This window comes from Acomys russatus, chromosome 1 (genome assembly GCF_903995435.1).
Source record: "Acomys russatus chromosome 1, mAcoRus1.1, whole genome shotgun sequence".
Lineage (NCBI taxonomy): Eukaryota > Metazoa > Chordata > Mammalia > Rodentia > Muridae > Acomys > Acomys russatus.
This window is the reverse complement of record NC_067137.1, coordinates 67,915,658-67,937,777: the sequence shown is the minus strand read 5'-3', so window position 1 is coordinate 67,937,777 and position 22,120 is coordinate 67,915,658. Positions and strand designations below refer to the sequence as shown.

Genomic DNA, 22,120 nt, shown 5'->3' with positions numbered 1-22,120 from the left:
TATAAGGATCTGAATCGCAGTAGAGGATCTGGAAAAAGTTCACCAAAGTACACAAAAGGGCTGAATTGAATTATGAAACGGCTTCACTTGATAAAAGATTGCCCAAGTAAACAAACAGAGCACAGTTCCTGTTCAAAAGGAAAGTCACTTTGTCTCCCTGGAATAATATATTCATTTGTTCAGTGTTTTCCATGTATAAATAAAGTAAATTGTAATTAGACTTCTTCCTGCAGTCATTTCTCTTAATGCTATATATTGGAGACAATTTACACTTTAAGAGGATTACGTTTTATCAATGTTGAACAATCTTTTACAAAAAGAGGGGGAAAAACTTGAGCTTTATAAAACTGAGTTAGTTTCTGGGGGAAAAAAAAAGCAGTGCTCCATGCCAGACCAATGGTTAACAGATGAACTGTTGGGCAACTGGATGTGGTGGATGTGTCCCAGACATCTTGTTGCAAGTAGATTTTACCTTAAAATCTTTGAGACATATGGTAAGTATGTTGGCTTTTTAAGTAGAACTTGTATTTAAGTGTATCTTTGCCAGATGGATAACACTAGTTTTTCATCAGAATTTATGAAAACATTCATTTTATAGATATTTATCTTAGGATTTGGGAGGGAAGCAACCAACTGATTGTAACGATTTCATACCTCATAAACTATTTTATTGTGTGTCATTAAAGGTTACTTCAGAATGAAATATCCAAAAACCCATGGGGGGGGGGCACCTACATGCATATGTCATGTATGTATGTATTCCTTGGGATGGACACTTTAGTTATGAATGTTACCATAATTAGAAACAGGCAACTCTATGCTCATCTGCATTTTATTGTTTGAAGTGAGGTTCATCATTAAAATAATAAGACTTGTAAATAAATTAGATTTCTACTTACAAAAGTTAAGACAGAATCAAACTACAATCAACAAATAGAAATGAAGACTCAGGCAGAGGTATTGGGAGATGGAGGCAGCATATTCTGGCTTCTGGGCTCTGCTATTCAGTGTTTCAAGGCCAGAAATGCAATTTTTTCTATGTTTAAGCTTCCCAGGACTCTTTACCTGACCAGACTGACAGGAGGCTACAAACTGTGAAGGCTGCTTGTTCATATTTTGTTTCTATGCCTAGCGTGGTGTCTACACATAGTTGATATATAAATGAGTAAAGGAAACAAGAAGAAATATACAGGGGAAAATGTTTATATATGGAGATGATCTCTTCCATTTCTCCAAATCCCCACATTTACTTAGTCAAAGTATCTCGAAGGCCAAGCCCTCCACTTCTGGTCGAGATGGAGTTGGAGGAACAAAATCAAATTAACTCTCCAACATGAGCAACACCGTAAGCAGTAACAACAACAGTATGAACAACACGAAACAACAGTTTTGTACTCAAGACGCTGGCATCAAACAGCAGCCTCTGGGAGACGGGAAAGAAACAAACGAGTGTCGTGAACGTCCCAGTATACTGCCTTGAGAGGGTTTCTAGGCTCTAAGTAAGGAGCAGAAACAAAGACGCAGTAGACTCCTTGGGTCAACAAGATCAGATTATAGGAGTAGTAAGTGTTCTGGAGCTGACAGGAGAGGGGGGGGGATCTTCAGAGAACCCCCCTCAAGTATTCAGCAGTGTAAGCCTATAAGAGAACCCCTACACCCAGGAATGAACGATCCAAGAGGACTGGAGGATCAGAGGTTGATCGTGCACAAGGGTAGAAGCAGTCCCTGTGCCTGAAGCTAATATGGGAGGCTTCCATTGTCAAAGGGCAATGAGAAGAGTGCTCAGAAGGAGCTTGCCCTAAGAGTAGAGATGAGTATTATAGGAAGCACTTCTAAGCCCCCACTTCTCAGAAGCAAGAGTCAAATGACCTTCACATAACTCAGTTGTGTCCAAGCACACAGTATCTAGGATATTAGGCTTCTGAATGGGTTGTTTACTAAGCCTCGTTTGAAAACAAAAAGAAAAACAGAGACAGAAAAATTAAAGACTAGAATTGTCCCAGGTGTATTCTTGGAGAGCCTCATGATGGAAATATGTGCTGAGTACATGTCCCTAGACTTTTCTTGTCATCCCAGCTTTGTTTTTGATCTTTGAAATAACAGAAAGTGAGATAGGGAAAAAAGACAAACAAACATTGAACAAATGCATCTCACACAGTAAATTACTGAGGTTGTGGAAATTTCCTTGTGGCCCATCACCTCCCAAAACATTCAGGACAAGCATGGAGAATTGTTTCCAAAATGGTACATGAGACAGGACATCAGCATAGTGATGCCCCTGAGTACATACTAAACTCTTTTTTTTTAATTTAGAGATTGAACACAAGGCATTACATAATCTAGGAGAGCACACCCTACTACTGAGGTACAGGCCCAGCACATACCCTACCGAAGTCATTGTCAGCCGGTGAGTTGCAAACCCCTTGGAGTCAAACAACTCTTTTACAAGAGTCATCTAAGGCCATCGGAAAACACAGATATTTATATTACAATTTATTACAGTTATGAAGTAGCAATGAAAATAATTTTATAGCTGGAGGCCACCATAACACAAGGAACTGTATTAAAGGGCCACATCATTAAGAAGTTTGAGAGGGCTGGAAAGTTGGCTCAGTGGTTAAGAGCACTATCTGCTCTTCCAAAGGTCCCGGGTTCAATTCCCAGCACCTACATGATATCTCACAACTGTCTGTAACTCCAAGATCTGACACCCTCACACCAATGCACATAAATTAAAATTAAATAAAAATATTCTAAAAAAAAAAAAAAAGAAGTTTGAGAACCATCTCCCTACCCTCTTCTCTGTTAAAACTGGAACATGGATTCACTACAATAGCACACTGCAAGGTTTTAGCATGTTTCTAGATCACAGTAGATGTTCATAATTTAGATATCAATGGTTCTTCTGTTAACATAAATAACGATAAGAAATAGAAGCTAAATTTTTGTCTAATTCTCATGTCAGAGACGCCTATTTGATTTCTATTATTTCATGACAACTTTGACAGCCAAAGTTCCTGCAGTTGATGGTTGGATGGGTGAAACAATGCTCTCATGCTTTCACAGTGAAGTGACATGGCCGGGCTTCAGACGTCGTACTGCCCACTTCAAAGTCCTGGCAAAGTGACTGTCTCAAGGCTATGATAGTGAGGATGATCATAAAAAAGAAGTGAATATTCTTTAACGGCTAATACAAGAGCCAATGGCTAGCTCACGCCCATAATCCCAACACTCAAAAGGCTGAAGAAGGAAGATCGCCACGTGGTCCAGCTCAGCATAGGCTACAGTGGAGAGCTCTAGGCTAGCCTGGGTTACACAGTGAGACTTCGCTCCAAAGAAACAAACAGACAGACAGACACAAATACCTAAGACTACTGTTCTTCCTTCTAGAATGAGTTCTAGGGTTTCTAATGTGTTTCTGGTTAAGACAGCAATGGCACCTACTGAGTGAGATCAGGAGAGCAGGAGTATGCACTCCGTTTACTGTCTTTCTAGTGCCTAGAATGGGAGGAGGCTAATAAATAGTCAGTAATTGAATGATCAAACCCTTGTTCTAGAAAAGCCTATGGCCATACTTCGTCTAAAATATCACGGCAATGCTCATTCTTTAAAAGAATGAGAAGAATCAATCTGCTGGTAAATAACTCTCGGGTTTTCCATAGACTCCAGAGGTCATGTGCACAAGCAACTGCTTCTTTATAACAAGAGGCTATAACTGGTCCCCAAATCTTTACTTGTTTTTCTTTACTTTGCCCTATTTTACTAGGCTATAAAGTGATAGCATGATTTATTATCCCATTTCTCGATTCTTAAGGATCAGACCCTGCAGGTCCTAAGAATGCACCTTATTATCATTAATGTTGATGGTAACCCAGCTCCATACTCAGGCACAAAACACCCTTGCCTAGCAGAGTTGTTTCCCAAAATATAAAATACAAGGGGGCGGGGAGAGAGAAATATATTATGTGAAGGGATTGTTTCATTCTGCACTGAAGAAACGATGTGTCTGTACAACTCGGTGCCGTGCTCTGAAGGCGCCACCAACACGTCATTTTGTTACAGATCCCTGTTTTTCGTCGTCATCATGTTCTGCAGATTCTAAAGGAAGAAACACAGTTGAAGACAGTCTTTCTTTGAGGCAACGGGGTGGAGTAGATAAACTTGATGGGTCCTTTTCTAGTTTATCATGGCATCTTTGCAATCACTTCATGTTAAAAAAAAAAAAATTCCATGGAGCTACGGAGAGAACAAGCACCAAACATGCAAGTTAAGGCTGAGACGTGGATGTCTTTCACAAGCGTAGTAGAAAATGAGACATTTTCTTGGAAAGTGGTTTGTAGAGAAAACATAGAAGACCAAGGAGTACGGGTCTGTGAGCCTATAATTTTGAGTCTCTGCCATAAGAAAGAAGTCTATTGACGTCTGGGGAAGCTGAAAATGGTCATGGGAAATGGAAGCTCTATGGTTCATTTACTGCTATAAGGGATTCCGTCAGATTTTTCTGTAAGTTATTATAACTACATGTGAAAAATGTGAATGTTAAAATGGGATCTAATAGCAACTGCCCCAGACAGGATTTAAAGCTGTGTTAGATGGTTCATCATTTTAAAATGCAGATTAATATAATGATTTGCCAACGGGCTTCTAGCCAATTAGAGAGTTTGTTGCAGGAAATTGTTATAAATCTCTGGGTTTGGTTTTGTTTCACAGTTTTCCTCTTTTGAGCAGTACAAGAAATTGCTGGGGTATATGTCACTATCACCAGAGCTGGTAAGTGAGAATATTTATTATACTTAAGTGTGTATGTTATTTCATAAGGCAAAATCCAGGGACAAAAACCCTTTTGATTCCCAAATCCCAGCTACTAAAATATGAATTTGAGTTATTCAATGTTCAGCTACTTGTTGAAAGCCATCTTCATAATAACTCACAATCTAGCTATTTAATATCCCTAAGTGATGAATTTATGATAATAACGATATGTCTGGGAAGGCCTCTATGAGATATGGTCAAGAATATAAAATAAAGACTTCATTCTCCTTTGGAAACCAAAACATGTATTTGTTTACTTGCACACTAAATGCATCTATTTATGCAAAAGTCAATATGCCTGAGATTATTTCCTAACAGGTCAGTCTCCCAGCTGTCGCAAAAGCTGTAGTAAACATAAGACTTCAAGTCCCTTGGGATAAAGTCACTCTGTGGTCAGAGGCAGACTGAAGGGCCTTTTATTGGAATAACTGTAAACAACTCAGCCGGGGAGAATAGTGATCCTACAATGACACAGCTCCGGTATTTCAAAAGCTCTCTTGGTGACTGGCCGCTGCCCTGTGCTATTTCTCCCTGACTGGTGACTTTTCTCCCTTTGAAAACGTGAGTTAAATTATATTGACCAAATGTCTGTGCACTGAGAGCCTCAGAGAGAGCAACAACGTGAGCCTCTCCATCTGAATCTGCAAAAGAAAACAACACAACGCAGTGCACCATTGTTCTGTGTGGTAATGTACCTTCCAGCCTCTGGGAAAAACCCTATTTGGCTGCTAAAACCTCAAAAATTCTAGTGGAAAAGCAACGTTCTTGCCTTCAGCTCTTTAATTATAGGCGTGTCTTCATGTACAGTGGTGTTACAGCTGCCTAAAGGACTGTGAGCCAAAGGCTTGGTTCAGAATGTTTACTCCAACAAACAGACTGTCAAAGAAGCAGTATTTTTTTTAATCCTCTAAATTCTTACATGCCCACTTTCTAGAAAGGATCCCTTTCTAGACAAAAGCTCCCACTCCAAGCTCCTGATTACTCAGGGTAGCTGTAAGGCTTGCTCTCCTAGAGAGGAGCACTTGTGCCAGGAAGTTCAAACGGATATGGTTTTCTTTCTTTTAATTCCATGCCTGGTGTGGTGGCACACACCTTGCGTTCCATCACTCAGGAGGCAGAGGCAGGGAAATGGATCCCTGTAAGTACAAGGACAACCCAGTCTACATATCTACATAGTGAGTTCCAGAACAGCTAGAGATACACGGTGTCTCAAAAACAATTATGTATGTATGTATGTATATATGTATGTATGTATGTATGTATAATTTTTTCCTAGTATCTTTCCTAAAATCATTCTTAACTGGGAAAACATCCTAAGAAAAAGACTTCCTAGTGGGATTAAATAAAATATGGCCTACAAAGGAATAGATGGCTGTTTCAGAGGTGCACAAGGGTACTATGTGAGAAACTGCAGGTCTCTTGACCCAAGATTTGAAATGAAAAGGTATCTGGTCACTCCATGTACCATAAATGAACTCATGTAAACCATATACGGTCCTCTTCTTTTTCTTGGACTCATTTACTCCAGATCCTTTTATGGTACAGTGAGGCACTTAGCCGTTAAATATGCCTGGAGCTCACATGAAAGCCAGGGAGACTGGAAACCCGACAGCAAAGGCATGTCTCTGCAAAAATCTAAGTAACATGATCTGCTGATATCTGATCAATTCTTTTGACAAGGGACTGCTGAACACTAGTTCTGACAGCAAATATAACTGGGCTTTATAGAGGGACAAAAGAGTGCATTGCTTGGAAGATTGCATATAGCAAGGGACGCAGACCTAACATCTGGATTCTAGCTTTCCCAGTCAGAAGAGTTTGGAGCTGGTTATTTTTCCCCCTTGCTTTTTGCACTCCATGATGGAAGTTTGAGATAAATGAGAAAATGCTTGGTCAGTTACCCTATACAAATTATGCTTAAAATTGTAATGAAGTGGGATAAATGGAAAACATCATTAGTATTCCTTCTCTCCTAGAATCTGTGTACAACCCCACTCTTCTTCTTTTTCATGGGAAACAAGAGCAGTCAGGTTCAGAAAGACTTTGACCCTTGTAGAGAAACTTGGCGTAACTGTCTCCATCTTACAGTGGAAGGGGCTGGCTTATCCAGACTTCTGTGATCGGCCTGCAGCCCAGTAGCACAGATGGTACCCATGAGAAAGCGGTGCTTCTCCCCTGACCACTGTCTCCATGGCTCTCACTTGCAGATGGGGTGTGGGCTGGATTTCAGCCCTCTCTATGCCCCTGGCCCCCAATCAACCCCTCCTCTACTTTAAGGGTACAGAACATTTCTTACTCCCATCTCTCTTCTCCTCTCTTATTTTGAAGTTATTAGAGACACCAAATAAAGACCATTCAAAGTCAGGCATGGTACAGGCTTGTAATCCCAGCACAAGGAAGGCTGAGGCAGGAGGATCACTGTGAGAGTTCAAGGCCAACCTGGGCTATAAAGGCCTTGTCTCAAAAACTGAAATGAATGAATGAAGTAAATAGAAGAAGAGCTCCATTTTCCATGAGTTTTTATTCCTTTTCTAGTTGAACATAAAACTGTCTTTCCCATAGTTAATTAATTCAGCATCAAGGAATTTTGGAGGGTGAAGGTTTGGCTTTTCTGCTCTGTGTGTGTGTCTGTGTGTGTGTGTGTGCGTGCGTGCGTGCGTGCGTGCGTGCGTGTGTGTGTGTGTGTGTGTCTGCATAAGCATGTGTCTATCTGCATGTGTGTGTTAAATTATTGTTGATTATTTCTAATGTACATTTTCTGGAAACTTTTCATGTTCTATGTAGAAGAAAATTGTATAAAATTGTTAATTCTTATTGCTAGTTTTTTGTTTGCTTGCTTGTTTGTTTTGTTTTGAGACCAGGTCTCTCTATGTAATCCTGGATGTCCTAGAAGTCATTATGTAGAACCAGGCTGGCCTGAGACTCAGAGATCTGCCCTCCTCTGCCTCCTGGGTGCTGGAACGAGGCTTCTAGTGCTGGAACTCAACCCATGGAAAAAAAGAATCTGACAGGCAATCGTCCTTTGATAAATGCTCTGGAGGTCAGTGGCGCCCTCTAGAACAAGCCAGCCACTTCTAATCACAGCTTTTATTACTCATCTTTTAGGTGCAAACTTAGATCAATTACTCCTTCAAAAACAGAAGACAGCTGGAATGTAGCTCCATAGAGCTGTCCCTACTGTGTAAAAGGCCCTAGCTGTGATCCTCAGTGTTAGGGAGAAAAGCCAAATAAGACAGGGACTGGATGAAAATAATATTGCTTGTTAATAATCTTGAGTAACATGACTGTGCATCTGAATGGTTCCGGTTATGTACCTGGAAGGTGGCTTCTAACAAACATTTTATTTGACATTCTAATCAGTAAATGCACTTAAGGAGATGTATAAAATGGAGCTCTTCCTTTACAATTTGAACTCTTTTGTCATATACATGAGGATGTTTTAGGATCCACCTTTAGCCAGTTGAACCACCTCCCCTTTTGTTAAAGGGAAGCATCACTATTGATAGGACTTTGACATTTTATTTTGAAAACATTAATATGTTGCTTGTGGCTTCTCTAGTTCCTTCTCCAAGAAGTGTCAGCATCTAATCAGGAAGTCAAGATGTTTAGTCACAGTAGATGCTGCTCTTGGGGGAGAGGGTCCTTCTTCCTCATCTTTACTTCAGCTCGGTTGTATAATGAATAGGATATTTAATCCAACATGCATGATCCGCTGTTTTAAACCATAGGTCGACTTATTTTTCTAGACATTTGCCATTGCTGGATTCGGATCTGGACTAACAGAAGCCATTGTGGTTAACCCTTTCGAGGTGGTAAAAGTTGGTTTGCAGGTCAATCAGAACACATTCACAGAGGTAAGCTTTTAGCTTTTTCCTATCAGGGAAATATAAAAAAAAAAGTGTGTGTGTGTGTGTGTGTGTGTGTGTGTGTACATATGTAAAATTATGAACCCAAACCCCATGTACTTATAAAGCTACAGAAAAATACTCTTTAAAAAGTAGAATAAGAAAAAGTCATATATCTTCTACAAAGTGTCAAAATGCATCAAGATATGATAGATAAACAATTTTATTTTAAAGTGCTAATGAAAGTTAAAGTGACTTGCTGGGGTCTTTCCCCAAATTTCTATTTCATGCTGCATGAGAAGAAGCTGTTGCAAACCCACAGAGGTGATGGCATCATTGTACTTTGAGAAAGATGAAGTCATTCTTTTTTTTTTAAATTACCTCACTCCTTTCCCCCACTCCACCCATTACCCTCCCCAAAAGATTCTGATAATCTGTCAAAGTTGTCTTTGGGTTAAAGCTGAATGAGCAAGATGCAGAGCCTGTATAGTAGACGTCACCACTTGGACAATGATGGGTCTTGACCTCTAATCACTGACACACAGTGTTCCACATAGACAGCTTCTCTTGGGGTGTGCTGCTTTCACTTCCTTCTAGTTCCCTAATAATTCCCTTTACACTGCCAAATCCAACTGTTCCTGATGTATTCTTTTGGATTCTAAACACAAGGCATGGGGGAAACATGGGGATTAACATTCCAGGTCCCTTCCTAGTGTTTTAAGTCCATAAGTGAGTAGCATGTGGTGTAAATTGGGCTGGGGTATCTGCTGACCTGAATTTTTTTTTCTACAGAAAAAAATTCCCTTGCCTACTACTTAAGCAGCTGGTAATGGGTGGAGACCCCTTCATCCCCAGCCCTCTTCCTGCCTGCTGATACTGCCTGAGGGTTCCCTGACAGCTTCTTGGGCAGGGGTTTGAGAGAAAGGGGGCCCTACTCACCTGTCACTGCCAAGTCCTGGAGCAGGGGAGACTGGGAAAGAGTAGGGCTGCCGTAACAGATGGTATCTGCTCAGATGAACTCAACCTAAATTTAAAGAGGTTTTGTCTTCTGTTGTTTGTTTCAAATGGTTTCTGAACATCAGAAAGGGCTGAAAAAAATCTCTGTATACTGCTAGCCTTTTTGTTTATGTTCCGTCGCCCAGTCTTTATAGCTTATGAGAAAGAGAAGGTGAGGAATAGGAATAGAAAAAGAAGGGAAAAGGTGCTTTTCAAGCAGCATCTAAAACAGTTCCCATGAATTCTGCTGAAGAAAAACTAGTTTATTAGGGTAGGAAAATTACCAGCAAGAAGGCATTTTTGGAGGTCACCACGCACTGCTTTCTTGCCCCCGTGGGGAAGTTTGTCTTAGAGCATCAGTGGGAAGCCAAGGAACAAACAGGTGTTTAGCTGCAGGTCTTTGTCCAGGCAGCGTGTGACTAGAGAAACAAGAATGGGACAGAGTACCAAGGATCACACACCAGAATGAAAACAAGGAGTGTTCACGGCACTGTGTTTATTCCCAATGCTCTTTTTATCTCCCCAGCTCCCAAGAACATCCTACACTGAGCCCAAGTAAGAACTCAGGCCGCATATGCCAGTGCTTTGCGAGAGCATGACAAACCCCATGCCCGTTTAACACAAAGCTCTCTGCATACACACTCCCCGTCCTTCTGCACGAGTGGGATCCTAACTATTTACATATTTCTGTCATTTTTAAAAACTGAAGCATAGAGGGAGCTCACTTGGAGTCATTTTTTGTTTTTGTTTTTTGCAGAATTCACCGAACTGAACCTTGTCTTGTATTTACTTAGACCAACATTTATTCGCGGCATTATAAAATATTTAATAAATGTCAACAGATCAGAATTGAGCAAAATAATGATCATATCGATTATACATTTATAATATATATGTATGTATGTATGTATATATATCAGCATTTATTCACAGTAACTCATAATTCTGTAGGCAAATTAAGGTTTAATTCTGATGTGGTACTTTTTAGACAGTCTAAGACAAATTGAAAAAGTAGTTAACAGTGAGTGGTGACCAAGCATGTAATAATTGGGCTATGCCTAATGTTATAAATGGATGAAACCTTCTAGAAGCCATGAGCTGTCCATAGGTCCTCAATTAGAGGTTAGGACTCAGAAACCTCCTCCTGCTCCATGCTGGAATGCTGACTGCCTTGATCGTGTGCAGGCAACTGCAGCTGCTGTGCGTTCATGAGTGTGGCAGTCCTGTCATGTCCAGACGACAATTTTGTGCCTGTTCTCCCAAACCTCTGCCTCTTAAAATCTTTCCGTCCTGTTTTCCGCGATGGTCTTTGATCCTTGAAAGGTGACATAATATAGATGCCCTGTTTGTGGCTAAGGATTATTCCACTGAGAGCTACCCTCTGAGTTTCCATCAACTGTGAGTTTCCTCATAAGCCACAGTCTACACAGGGAAGCGTCGCTGATGAAGTCTGTGAACTGCATCCTACAAGTATTAGTAGGTTCACTCCTTGGGCCAGTGAGCTCCCAAGCTGTAGATCCTTAGCCAGGTTGACAGTGGCAGGTCTGGGTCTCCTCCTGTGGCACAGGCCTCAAATCTGATCAGAAAGTGGTTGGTTACATAATATTTATGCCATTGTATTGTAAAATATGTATCAACCAGCTACGGCTTGTTGAACACGCACTGCTCGTTTCACCATTTCATCCTGACTACTGACTGGCAGGTTTTTTTTTTTTAATTTGCAGTTTAATTTTTATAGGTTTTTATACATTGTAGCTATTAGTCTATATGCACTATAGCTAGAAAAGATTCCTTCTCCCCATTTTTTAGGTTTTTGTTTGTTCTCTGCTGATAGTTTCATTTGCTATGCAGAAACCTCTAGTTTCACGTATTCTCATTCATTGATTCTTGGAACTATTTTCTATTTTGAGAGTTTTATGCAGAAAGTTATTGAATGTACCTACACAACTTCAAGGATATTCCCTGTATTTTCCTATAGCAGTGTCAGAGTTTAAAGTTTTAAATTAAACTCTTTTTTAAAAATATTTTTGTAATTTTTTAAAATTATTTTTAATTATATATTCACTTTACATCCCCCCTCCTTCCTCTCCACCCTGTCCCTCCCTCCCACCCTCTTTCCCCTACTCCCCCTTCCCTTCTCAGAAAAGGGGAGCCCCCCAACCCACCCCAGCACATCAAGTCACTTCAGGACTGAGCTCATCCTCTTCCACTGAGGCTAGGCAAGGCAGCCCAGTCAGGGCGAAGTGATCGAAAGCAGGCAACACGTCATAGACAGCACCTGCACAACTTTCTAGAGGACCCACATGATGATCAAACTGCCCATCGGTTACATATGTGTAGGTGGTCTAGGCCCAGTCCATGTATGCTCTTTGGTGGGTGCTTCCATCTCTGTAAAGCCCCTGTGGGTCTAGGTTAGTTGACTCTGTTGGTCTTCTTGTGGTATTAGTGTCCCTTTGGGTCTTTCTATCCTTCACACAAAACACACACACACACACACACACACACACACACACACACACACACACACACTTCCACAGGACTCCCAGGATCCACCTAATGCTTGGCTGTGGGTCTCAGCATCTGATTCAATCAGCTATTGGGTGGGGCCTCTCAGAGGACACTTATGCTAGGCTCCTGTCTGTAAACATTCCCTCAATCTCTATCTTTATCTCTGCATAACTTGTAGGCAGGGTAAATATTGGGCTGGACGTTTTATGGATGGTTTGGTGTTCCCCTCTCAGCACTATAAGTTCTGCCTGGCTAAAAGGAGGCCTCCTCAGTATTCATGTCTCCAGTGCCAGGAGGTTCAGTTAGAGACATTCCCATATTCTCCCTGTATCCTACCCTGTCGCAGGTTCCCAGCGATGCCCCTGCCCTCAATATCCCTTTGCTCTCCAGTCCTCTCATGTGCCCTCCCCACTCTCCCCATATTTGATCTTCTTTTTCTTCCCCCCACCCTCTCCTGCCAGTTCCCTCTCTGCATCTGCTTCCACTATCTATTCCATTTCTCCATCTGAGTGCTATTCAAGGAGGGCGTCCCTTGGGTAATTGTAGTGTGGTTATCCCATAATACATGGCTAAATATCTGCTTATAACTGAGTAAGTCTTTCTGAATCTGGGTTACCTCACTCAGAATGACCTTTTCTAGTTCCATCCATTTGTCTACAAGTTTCATGATTTCCTTGTTTTTAATAGCTGAGTAGTATTCTATTGTGTAAATGTACCATATTTTCTTTATCCATTCTTCAGTTGAGGGACATATAGGTTGTTGCCAATTTCTGTCTATTATGAATAAAACTGATAAGAACATAGTTGAGCAAGTTGTATGGTGGATCATCTTTTGGATATATGCTCAAAAGTGGTATAGATGGGTCTTGAGGTTGTATTATTTCCAATTTTCTGAGAAAGCATGAAATAGATTTCCAAAGTATTTATACAAGTTTGCCTTCCCACAAGCAATAGAGAAGTGTTTCCCTTTCTCCACATCCTTGCCAGCATGTGCTGTCACTTGAGTTTTGTATCATAGCAATTCTGATGGATGAGGGATGGGATCTCAGAGTCATTTTTATTTGTATTTTCTTGATGACTAAGGATACTGAGCATTTCTTTACGTGCTTATCAGCCATTATAGATTCCTCTGTTGAGAGTTCTCTGTTTAGCTCAGTACCCCATTTTTAATTCAATTATTTGGTTTGTTGGTGTTTAATTTCTTGAGGTCTTTATATATTTTGAATATTAGCCTTCTATAAGATGTAGGATTGGTGAAGATCTTTTCTCAGTCTGTAGGCTGTCATTTTGTTCTGTTGTTCTTAGCCTTACAGAATATTTTCAGTTTCATGAGGTCTCATTTATTAATTGTTGATCTTAGTTCCTGAGCTGTTGGTGCTCTGTTCAGGAAGTTGTCTCCTGCTCCAATGAGTTCAAAGTTGTTTCCCACTTTCTCTTCTAATAGATTTAGTTTTTCTTGGTTTATGTCGGGGTCTTTGATCAACTTGGACTTGAGTTTTGTGCAGGGTGATAAATACAGATCTGTTTGCATATTTCTACATGTAGACGTCAGTTGGACCAACATCATTTGTTGAAGATGCTGTCTTTTTCCCCCATTGTATGGTTTTGGCTTCTTCATCAAACATCAAGTGTTTTTAGGTGTGTAGATTTATTTCTGGGTCTTCAATTTGATTCCATTGATTGGCCAGTCTGTTTGTATGCCACAACACCATGCAGTTTTTACTACTATTTCTCTGTAGTACAGTTTGAGACCAGAGATGGTGATACCTCAGAAGTTCTTTTATTGTGCAGAATTATTTTAGCTGTTCTGGGGTTTTTTATTTTTCCATATGAAATTGAGAATTCCTCTTTCCAGGTGTGTAAATAATTGTGTTAGAATTTTGATGGGAATTGCATTGAATCTGCAGATCGTTTTTGGTGAGATGGCATTTTCACTATGTTAATTCTACCGATCAATGAGCACAAGAGATCTTTCCATCTTCTGATATCTTCTTCAATTTCTTTCTTCAGAGGCTTGAATTTCTTATCATACAAGTAAACTCTTTTGTTTTGTTTTTAAACACTTTTGTTTTATTTTATGCATGTAGGGGCTTTGCCTGCATGAGTTTGTGCACCATACGCAAGATTGGTGCTGGCAAAGGCTAACACCATTTGTTGATGTGCTGTCTTTTTCCAGCATATGTTATTGAGTCCTTGTCAATATTAGGTGGCCATAGCTGTGTGAATTTATTTCTTATTCATCTATTCTACTGTAGTGTTCTATCTACCTGATTGTATGTTGGTACCATGCTTTTTTGTTACTATATCTCTGTAGTATGTTTTGAGGAATCCTTATCCACTATTGGTGGGAGTATAAGCTGGTATAACCACAATAGAAATCAGTGTGGCAGATCCTCAAAAAATTAAAAAATAGAGCTACCGTATGACCAGTGTATCACTCCTGAGCAAATACATGAAAGACTCTCTAACCCACCACACACATACTTGCACATCCATGTTTGTCTCTTGTATTATTCACAATAGAACCAACCTAGATGTCTATCCAGAAAAGAATAATTATGAAAATGTGGCATGTATACACAATGGGGTTTGTCCAGAGTGATATATATCAGAGTGACACAGATTTATTATGGCTGCCTCTATACATCCCTGCAATTTTCACTATTATTATTATTATTATTATTATTATTATTATTATTATTATTATTATTATTATTAGCTTTTAGCTATCACAAGATTTTCTTGAGGATCAATTGTTTATTTTTGTTATGAAGCACTTTAATATTACACAAATATTCCATAATGCCATTCGCATGTGAACATATAATGTGTTTTTGAGTTTTAACAATTATGACTAAAGTTCTCAAGACAAATTGTGTTTAAAAAAAAACAAAATTATGGAATTTTCAGCAAAATGAATGGATTTAGAGAGAAGTCTCAAAGACAAAAAGCTCATTTTTCCCCATACATAAATGCTAAAATATAATGCTTGCAAATATAGGTATAAACTTAAAACTGGGCAGAAGACCACAAGAAGAGAAAGAAATGGTTTAATGGGGAGGAGGGAAGTTTCATGTCACATGAAACTGCAAAGGCTACACTGAGGCTGGGAGGATACAATAGAGGACAGGGTGTGGGAAAGGGAGGAACAAAGAAGTTTGTTTTAAAAAATAATGAAATATAATTGAGGGTGAGGCATTTCAGGGTGAGGTAGAAACTTAGTGCAATGGAAACTCTGTGAAATCTACCAGAATAATCCTAGTAAAGACTCCTAGTAGGGACTGGAGGGATGGTTCAGAGGTTAAGAACACTGACTGATCTTCCAGAGGTTCTGAGTTCAATTCCCAGCAACCACATGGTGGCTCACAACCATCTATAATGTGATCTAATGGCCTCTTCTGTCATATAGGCAGAACACTGTATACATAATTTAAAAAAGTAATCTTTAAAAAAAAGACCCCTAGGAATAGGGGACATGGAGCCTAAACCTGCCATCATCTGTAATCAGACAAGGCCTCAAGTGGAAGGATTGGGACACCAACCCAGCCACAAAACCTTCAACCTACAATGTGTCCTTCCTGCAGAGTGCAACTGGTGAGAGCAGACGCAGAGTCCCAGAGCCAAACATTAGGCAGAATTTGGGGAGTCCTGCTGAGGAAGAAGAAAGCATCAGAGGAACCAAGGGGGTCAGGGACATGACAAGAACATGACCCGCAGAATCAAGTGGCCAGTACTTATTGGGGCTCGCAGACATCAGGGAGCCTATAGGGGTCTGACCTAGTCCCTCTGTATATATGTTATGGGTGAATAGCTTGTGTTCTTAACAGTGGGAGCAGGAGCTGGGCTCTCTCCAACTCCTTTGGCTGCTTGTGGGACCCTGTCCCTCCTACTGGGTTGCCTTATCCAGCCTTGATATGTTGGCATGTACCTGGTCTTATTGTAGGCTGTTAGGCCTTGTTTGGTTAATATCCTTCGGAGGCCTGATCCTTCCTGAGGGGAGATGGAGGGGTAGATCTGGGGGAGAGGGGAGGGAGGGGCAACTGCAGAGTCAGGATGTAATGTATGAGGGAAAAAGAAAAATAAAACAAAATGAAAATAATAATGAAATCTAATTTTCTGTAACTAATTTTTAATTGTCTGAGTATAAAATGATGAATACTTTTCATAAATTATGTAAAAAGTATATCTTTCTGTACACAATGGAAGTATATAAAAGCACAAACAGTAATCGGCAGTCAGTGCTGGCTCAATAGAAACATAATTTGAGCCACATTCCCGAGTACTGCGATGAAAAAAGTGAAGAGAACCAGGTGACTTTAACTTAATAACGTATTTTACTTAGCCCAACATATCCAAAGTATTTTTAGGAAATTATCTTTTTAGATTAACTTTAGAATTTAGATTAACAGAAAATAAGAACAACAAAATCCACCTATCTGAATGCCTTCCTTATTGTCAACATCACCCACCAAAGTAATGCATTTATTACAGTTGATAAGCCAATATCGACATATTACCACCCAAAGTGTGAAGCTTACAGTAGGGCTCATTCTTGGCGTTGTATGTTCTATATGTTTAGATTAATTTGTGAGATGCATTTACCATAAAAAGATGATACTAGGGTTTGTGAGAGGTGACTCACTGGGTAAAGAGCTTGTTGCACTGACTTTAGATTCCCCCAAACCCACATAAGGCCAGACATAATAGCACAAATGTGTAATTCCGGTACCCCTGCGATGAGATGGGATGCAAAGACCATGGGTAGACGGCATGTGAGGCAGTGGCAAAAGGAACCCCGTTAATCAAGGTGGAAGGTGAGAAATGACACCTGAGCTTATCCTCTCACCTCTACACATGTGCTATAGCTTATACATATCCACACACATGACTGTGCATTCATAAACACACGTACACAGTCATAAGTTATAACACACATAGATATAAATAACAATTTAAATGAGATGTGTCTTTGTTAACTGTCTTATTGCTTTGAAGAGACTCCATGACCAAGGGAATTTATAGAACAAAGCATTTAGCTGGGGACTTGCTTACAAATTCAGAAAATTATCCCTTATCATCATGACAGAGAGCATAGTGGCAGTAATGGTGCTGGATGAGTAGCTGAGAGCTTTACATCCTAATCTTCAGGCATCAAGTGGGAGAGGCTGGTGTCAGCTTTTGAAACCTCAAAGCCCACTCCCAGTGACACACTTTCTCCACAAGGCCACATATACTCCAAGGTCACACCCCCTAATCCTTCCCAAGCAGGTCCATGCCCTGGTGACTAAGAATTCAAATATGAGTATGGGAATCATTCTCATTGAAAGCAGCACAATGCAGAATGCTTTTGCTACCCGAGAGTCCTCTGTGCTCCATGTATCCACTTGTCCCTCTCTCCTAATACCTGAGAACTACTGGGTTTTTTTTTTTTTCACTTTTTCACATCAACATTCACTACATCAATTTAATCAGTGTAAAAGCAATATAATATTATCTCCTTACTAAAATTTTAAAACTTGCATACATTCTGCTTGGGTATCTCAACTAGGGTGTTCCAAATAGTCAATGACCATGTGTATGTAGTTGCTTCCACACAAACAAGTGAATGTCTGAATAAATCACTGTGAACTAACTAGTTGGCTTTAAAGAGGAGGCTGAAACAGGGCAGTTAAAACTAAATATTTAAGCCAGGGGGGTTTTATAAATAATTGGAAGTTTTGATATGAGATGTGTTCACATATTCTCTGTGAATACTTGCTTTTAAACAAGTTACCTGCTCACTGTAGAAAATTTAGAAAATAAAAAAACAAAGCATAAGAAAGTATGTAATTCCAAAGAAATGCTTACAATGGCTCTGCCAAGGTCAAGGCCCACCTTTGGGGAACTCTGCTGCTGACTGGGTAGGAATGACTTGCTGGCACACCTTGGGGCTCAACCTTGCATGATTCAGACTTCATGACTTCATTTATAGTAAGAATACCCATTTTTTTCCTGCTCTCATTTCAACAACGTTTAAACCTTGTGAGAAAATTGTGGCAGAATGAATATCAGAGTTATCTAGAACAGGAAACCAGTTAGAAAAAAAGGCAATGCTTGGCCACAGATTGGGGCACAGATTAATGCTCCAACTATGCTTTGCATCCTTTCCTAAAAGGGTAGCCTTGAGCATGCTACTTGCAGTTCCCTCACTGGCAAGATGGTGATGGCCAGTCCATCTTTCTTGTAGCAAGGCATTTCTGTATAGAGGTTAGAAACACACCCTGGAGAGACTTCCTGGTCATTAATACCTGGTGCCCTCATATTTCCAACTCTTCAGGTACACAAGAATATTAAAATGTCCATGGTGGGGCACTGAAGTTCAATTATGCATGTGTATTTTATTAAATGTCTGTGATATATGAAACTGCTGATGAAATGTTTGTATAGTGAGCCTTTAATAAGCATTATAGATATTATAAGATGCTTTTTGTGAGCATTAAAATGTGGTTATGTACAGAGAGGTCTTCACATAAGCCTGGAAAATAGTAGGCACTAAGTCAATAACTATTTGTGGATGTGACTTGATCATATAAACCCTTTAGTTCAAGAAGAGATATATTTATCTTGAAATATTGCACCTATTAATATGGGCAGCTTCCTTGAGTAACCAGAACAAAAGCAGCTTACTTAATGATAGCCAGTCTTCTCTTTGTCCACTTTAGGTCGTTCTCAAGTAAAACTGCCACCAACTCAGACTGAATTCTTATTATTATATCACTGTACTTTTACTTTACTTACAACTGATAAATAAATGAACAGACTTATGGGATACAGTGTAATGGCTCTCTGTGTATAGACATCATATCATAATCAGATCAGGGAGTTACAGACTATTCATGGCCTCATATGTTTATTGTTTATTATTATAAGAACATTCAGAATATTCCTTAACAATTTTGAAATATTGAAGACAATATAGTTCACCATTACCATCGGAATATTAAACAGAACACTAGAATTTATTCCTACTATCTAACTGTAGCATACAAGTTTTTTAAATTAAAAATAGAGCTATCATTTTATTCAACAGTCCTAAAGACTATATGCAAAGAAAATGAAGCTTGGTGTAGCAGCGCATGCCTTTAACCCCATCACTGAAGAGGCAGATGGTGAATGTCTATGAGTTCAAGGCTAGCCTTGTTTACATAGCAAGTTCTAGTCTAGCCAAGGCTGTATAGTGAGGTCCTGTTGGAAAGAAAGAAAGAAAGAAAGAAAGAAAGAAAGAAAGAAAGAAAGAAAGAAAGAAAGGGAATGGAGGAAGGGAAAGAATGATATGGAAATCAATAGGCCAAAGAAATATCCTCACTCCCATATCAATTGCAGCATTTTTCACAATAATCAGAATATGTAATTGACCTAGGTGCCCATTGACCAATGAATGGTGAAGAAATAAGCACATTACACACACATGTGCAAAATAGAATACTATTCAGACACAGGAAGGATGAAATTCCATCCTGTGTGGTAACATGGTTGGACCTGGAGGACATCATGTTAATGGAGAGAAGTCAGACATAAAAAGACAAATGTCATATGATCTTATTTGTGTGTGAACTCTGGCAAAGTTTGAACCCATAGAAATAGAGAGTAGTAGAGCGCTTACCAGAACCTGGGAACTGGAGAATAAGAGAAAAAAGAGGGTTGGTGAGCCTAAACCTTTATCCCAGCAAGAGCAGCCTGCTTTCAAACAGGCCTAAGTTCCAGTACAGTCCACTGTCATAGCAAGTAGTAACTAGCGAGCTGTTGGCTGTGAAGTGCAGCAGAAATTAGAGGTGAAACTAGAAATGCTTGAGGTATGGAATAAACATGGATTCTTCATCAGGTCTGTTCACTTCAGACAGCAGGTTCCCAGAAGGCCGAGTTCATTTTCAGGCAGTCGTAGCTACAGTTGTGGAAGAACAATGCAAGCATGAGCTACATGCAGCATGACCAGCAGGCTCCACATCTTTCAAGAAAGCAGAATGGGTTGCCCCCACGGAGGCTTACTCTGCAGCCAGATGGCTCTTGTCCTGCCAACTGTGTGAATGTCTCAGGCATCCTGTCTGTGCACCTTGCTGCCCTCACGTCTGGGATATGAACTGCCGTGGAATCCAACACAGGTTGTTTTGAATTCTCTTATTTCCTCAGCCTGAGGTGCTAAGTCAGTGTGATCTTGTAAATAAGAAGTTTTCCAAGAAGTTCCAACAGCTGCGATGGAAGGGAGCCTAAGAACACAGCAGTCTATGCTACAATCACTACTACACTTGGCTCCTCGTAGGCATGGGTAGACTGCCACAGCCCCTGCTTCACAAAGCACAGTCTAGGAAGAAGGTGTGAGATGTTAGGTGGGCGGTAGCCCTCAGGCCATGGTGGGAGGCATCCCTGACAGAGGAGGGACACAGCCCTCTGAAACATGGGGTCCATGGCAAAGGCTGAGGTCCAAGGGCTGGCTGAATGAAAGCAAACCCTCCCTGTTTAATGATCCTGGCAGCTCGGTGAGAGGAGCCACAGGGCTGGGGCCCCTAGCGCAATTCCCATCAGACCCTCTCAGGCATGGCAGGTCCTATGTTGATTCTAACTGCTCCAGTTGTGTTCTCTGTAGTCTAGCAGATTCTGTAGCCAGTCAGAAATACGTTACCCACAAAATATGCCTTCCCACCCGGTTTAACCATAAACTATTCGAGAAATGTAACGGAAATTGTGGTTACTTTGGTTCTTAATACAGACTTCACATCCTTAGAACTCATGTATAAAACATTTCAATAGGTGTGCTTCTCTTCCTTTGGTTTCTTAATTACCACCATGTCCTTTAAAGACCATAATCCCTGCCACACTTCCGTCACCTCCAACACCAGAACCTTGGCCAGCATCTTAAAATTTGCAGCAAGTAAAGAAAACTGGTCTCTAATTTAAATACACTTGACCTTCTGTGGGGAGCAAAGTAAGCACAGCTTTGTCATACTCCGGTTTGGTTCAGTGGGTGTAAAAACATGTTCAGATAAAATCGAGATAGACCCAAATTTCCCCCTGTCCTTCAAACTAAACCCAAGGAAAAAAGTTGTTCTCATTTGTAATCCCTTTGGCTTGCCAGTGGATTTCTGTGTTGGGGGTGGTTGGTTCATCTAGTATTGCCAGAAATATGACTTTGTAGCTTGTCCCTGCTGTACCTTTCTCTCCTCTACCCAAATGCATTGCTTTTTGTCTGTGTAGTTCTAAGAATTAGAAGCCCCCTATCACTTGTGTTAAGCTGAGTGGTGTTTGGCATGCTTTCTGCTAGCCTGGAAAAATTGACTTTTTCCCCAGGAGCAAAATCCTGTATGAATTGTTTCCCAGTTTTTCTCTCTGCTTTGAAATCTACTTCAAAGTTATTATTTGGCTAAAGGGTTATTTTCCTTCCCTTGGGGTCTATAGGATTTGCCTCTGATGTGTGGCTGGGACACAGGTTGTTCTTTTCCTTGGTCATTTTTGTCTACATTGCACAAGAGCATAATCATTCTCACCCTTAAATATTAAACTAAACCTGTAGAAAATTGAAAAGACCTGTCTTGGTCCTATTTGGTTTTTAAAGATGTTTAATCCAGGAAAGGAATAGTCTCCAACATACTTGCTCTGTAATCATAATTTTAAGGCTTGATAAACAGATAGCAAATAGATAATTGATGCTGAATCTTTAAAGAACACATTTTTTAAAATTAGTTCAGGATTTGCTTGTGGTTTTATATAATACCGTTAAGTATCGTTCCGCACACTTTAGTCTGGAAGCTTAATAATCGACCAGAGACCAATTAGATCATATGCAACACTTTCTCTGTAGATAAGCAACAAATACTTTATTAAACTTAAATACATTAGGGTCAATATAGGTAGATGTGTTTCATAGTGGCTCTTTCAAGAAAGGAAATGAAAAGTCAGTTGACATATAGATGAGTGTATAGCTGTGT

The 22,120-nt window shown here is 40.1% G+C and overlaps 1 protein-coding gene across 4 annotated transcripts in view; it reads left to right on the top strand.

The window, feature by feature from the left end:
* Window positions 1-22,120, top strand: part of Slc25a21 (solute carrier family 25 member 21) — a 526,752-nt gene that overhangs the window by 470,917 nt on the left and 33,715 nt on the right. For all 4 annotated transcript variants that reach the window (XM_051146419.1, XM_051146428.1, XM_051146439.1 and 1 more), the window contains exons 5-6: window positions 4,711-4,770; window positions 8,559-8,666. In XM_051146419.1, the coding sequence (XP_051002376.1) occupies window positions 4,711-4,770; window positions 8,559-8,666 (168 nt within the window). The remainder of the gene's footprint in view (window positions 1-4,710; window positions 4,771-8,558; window positions 8,667-22,120) is intronic.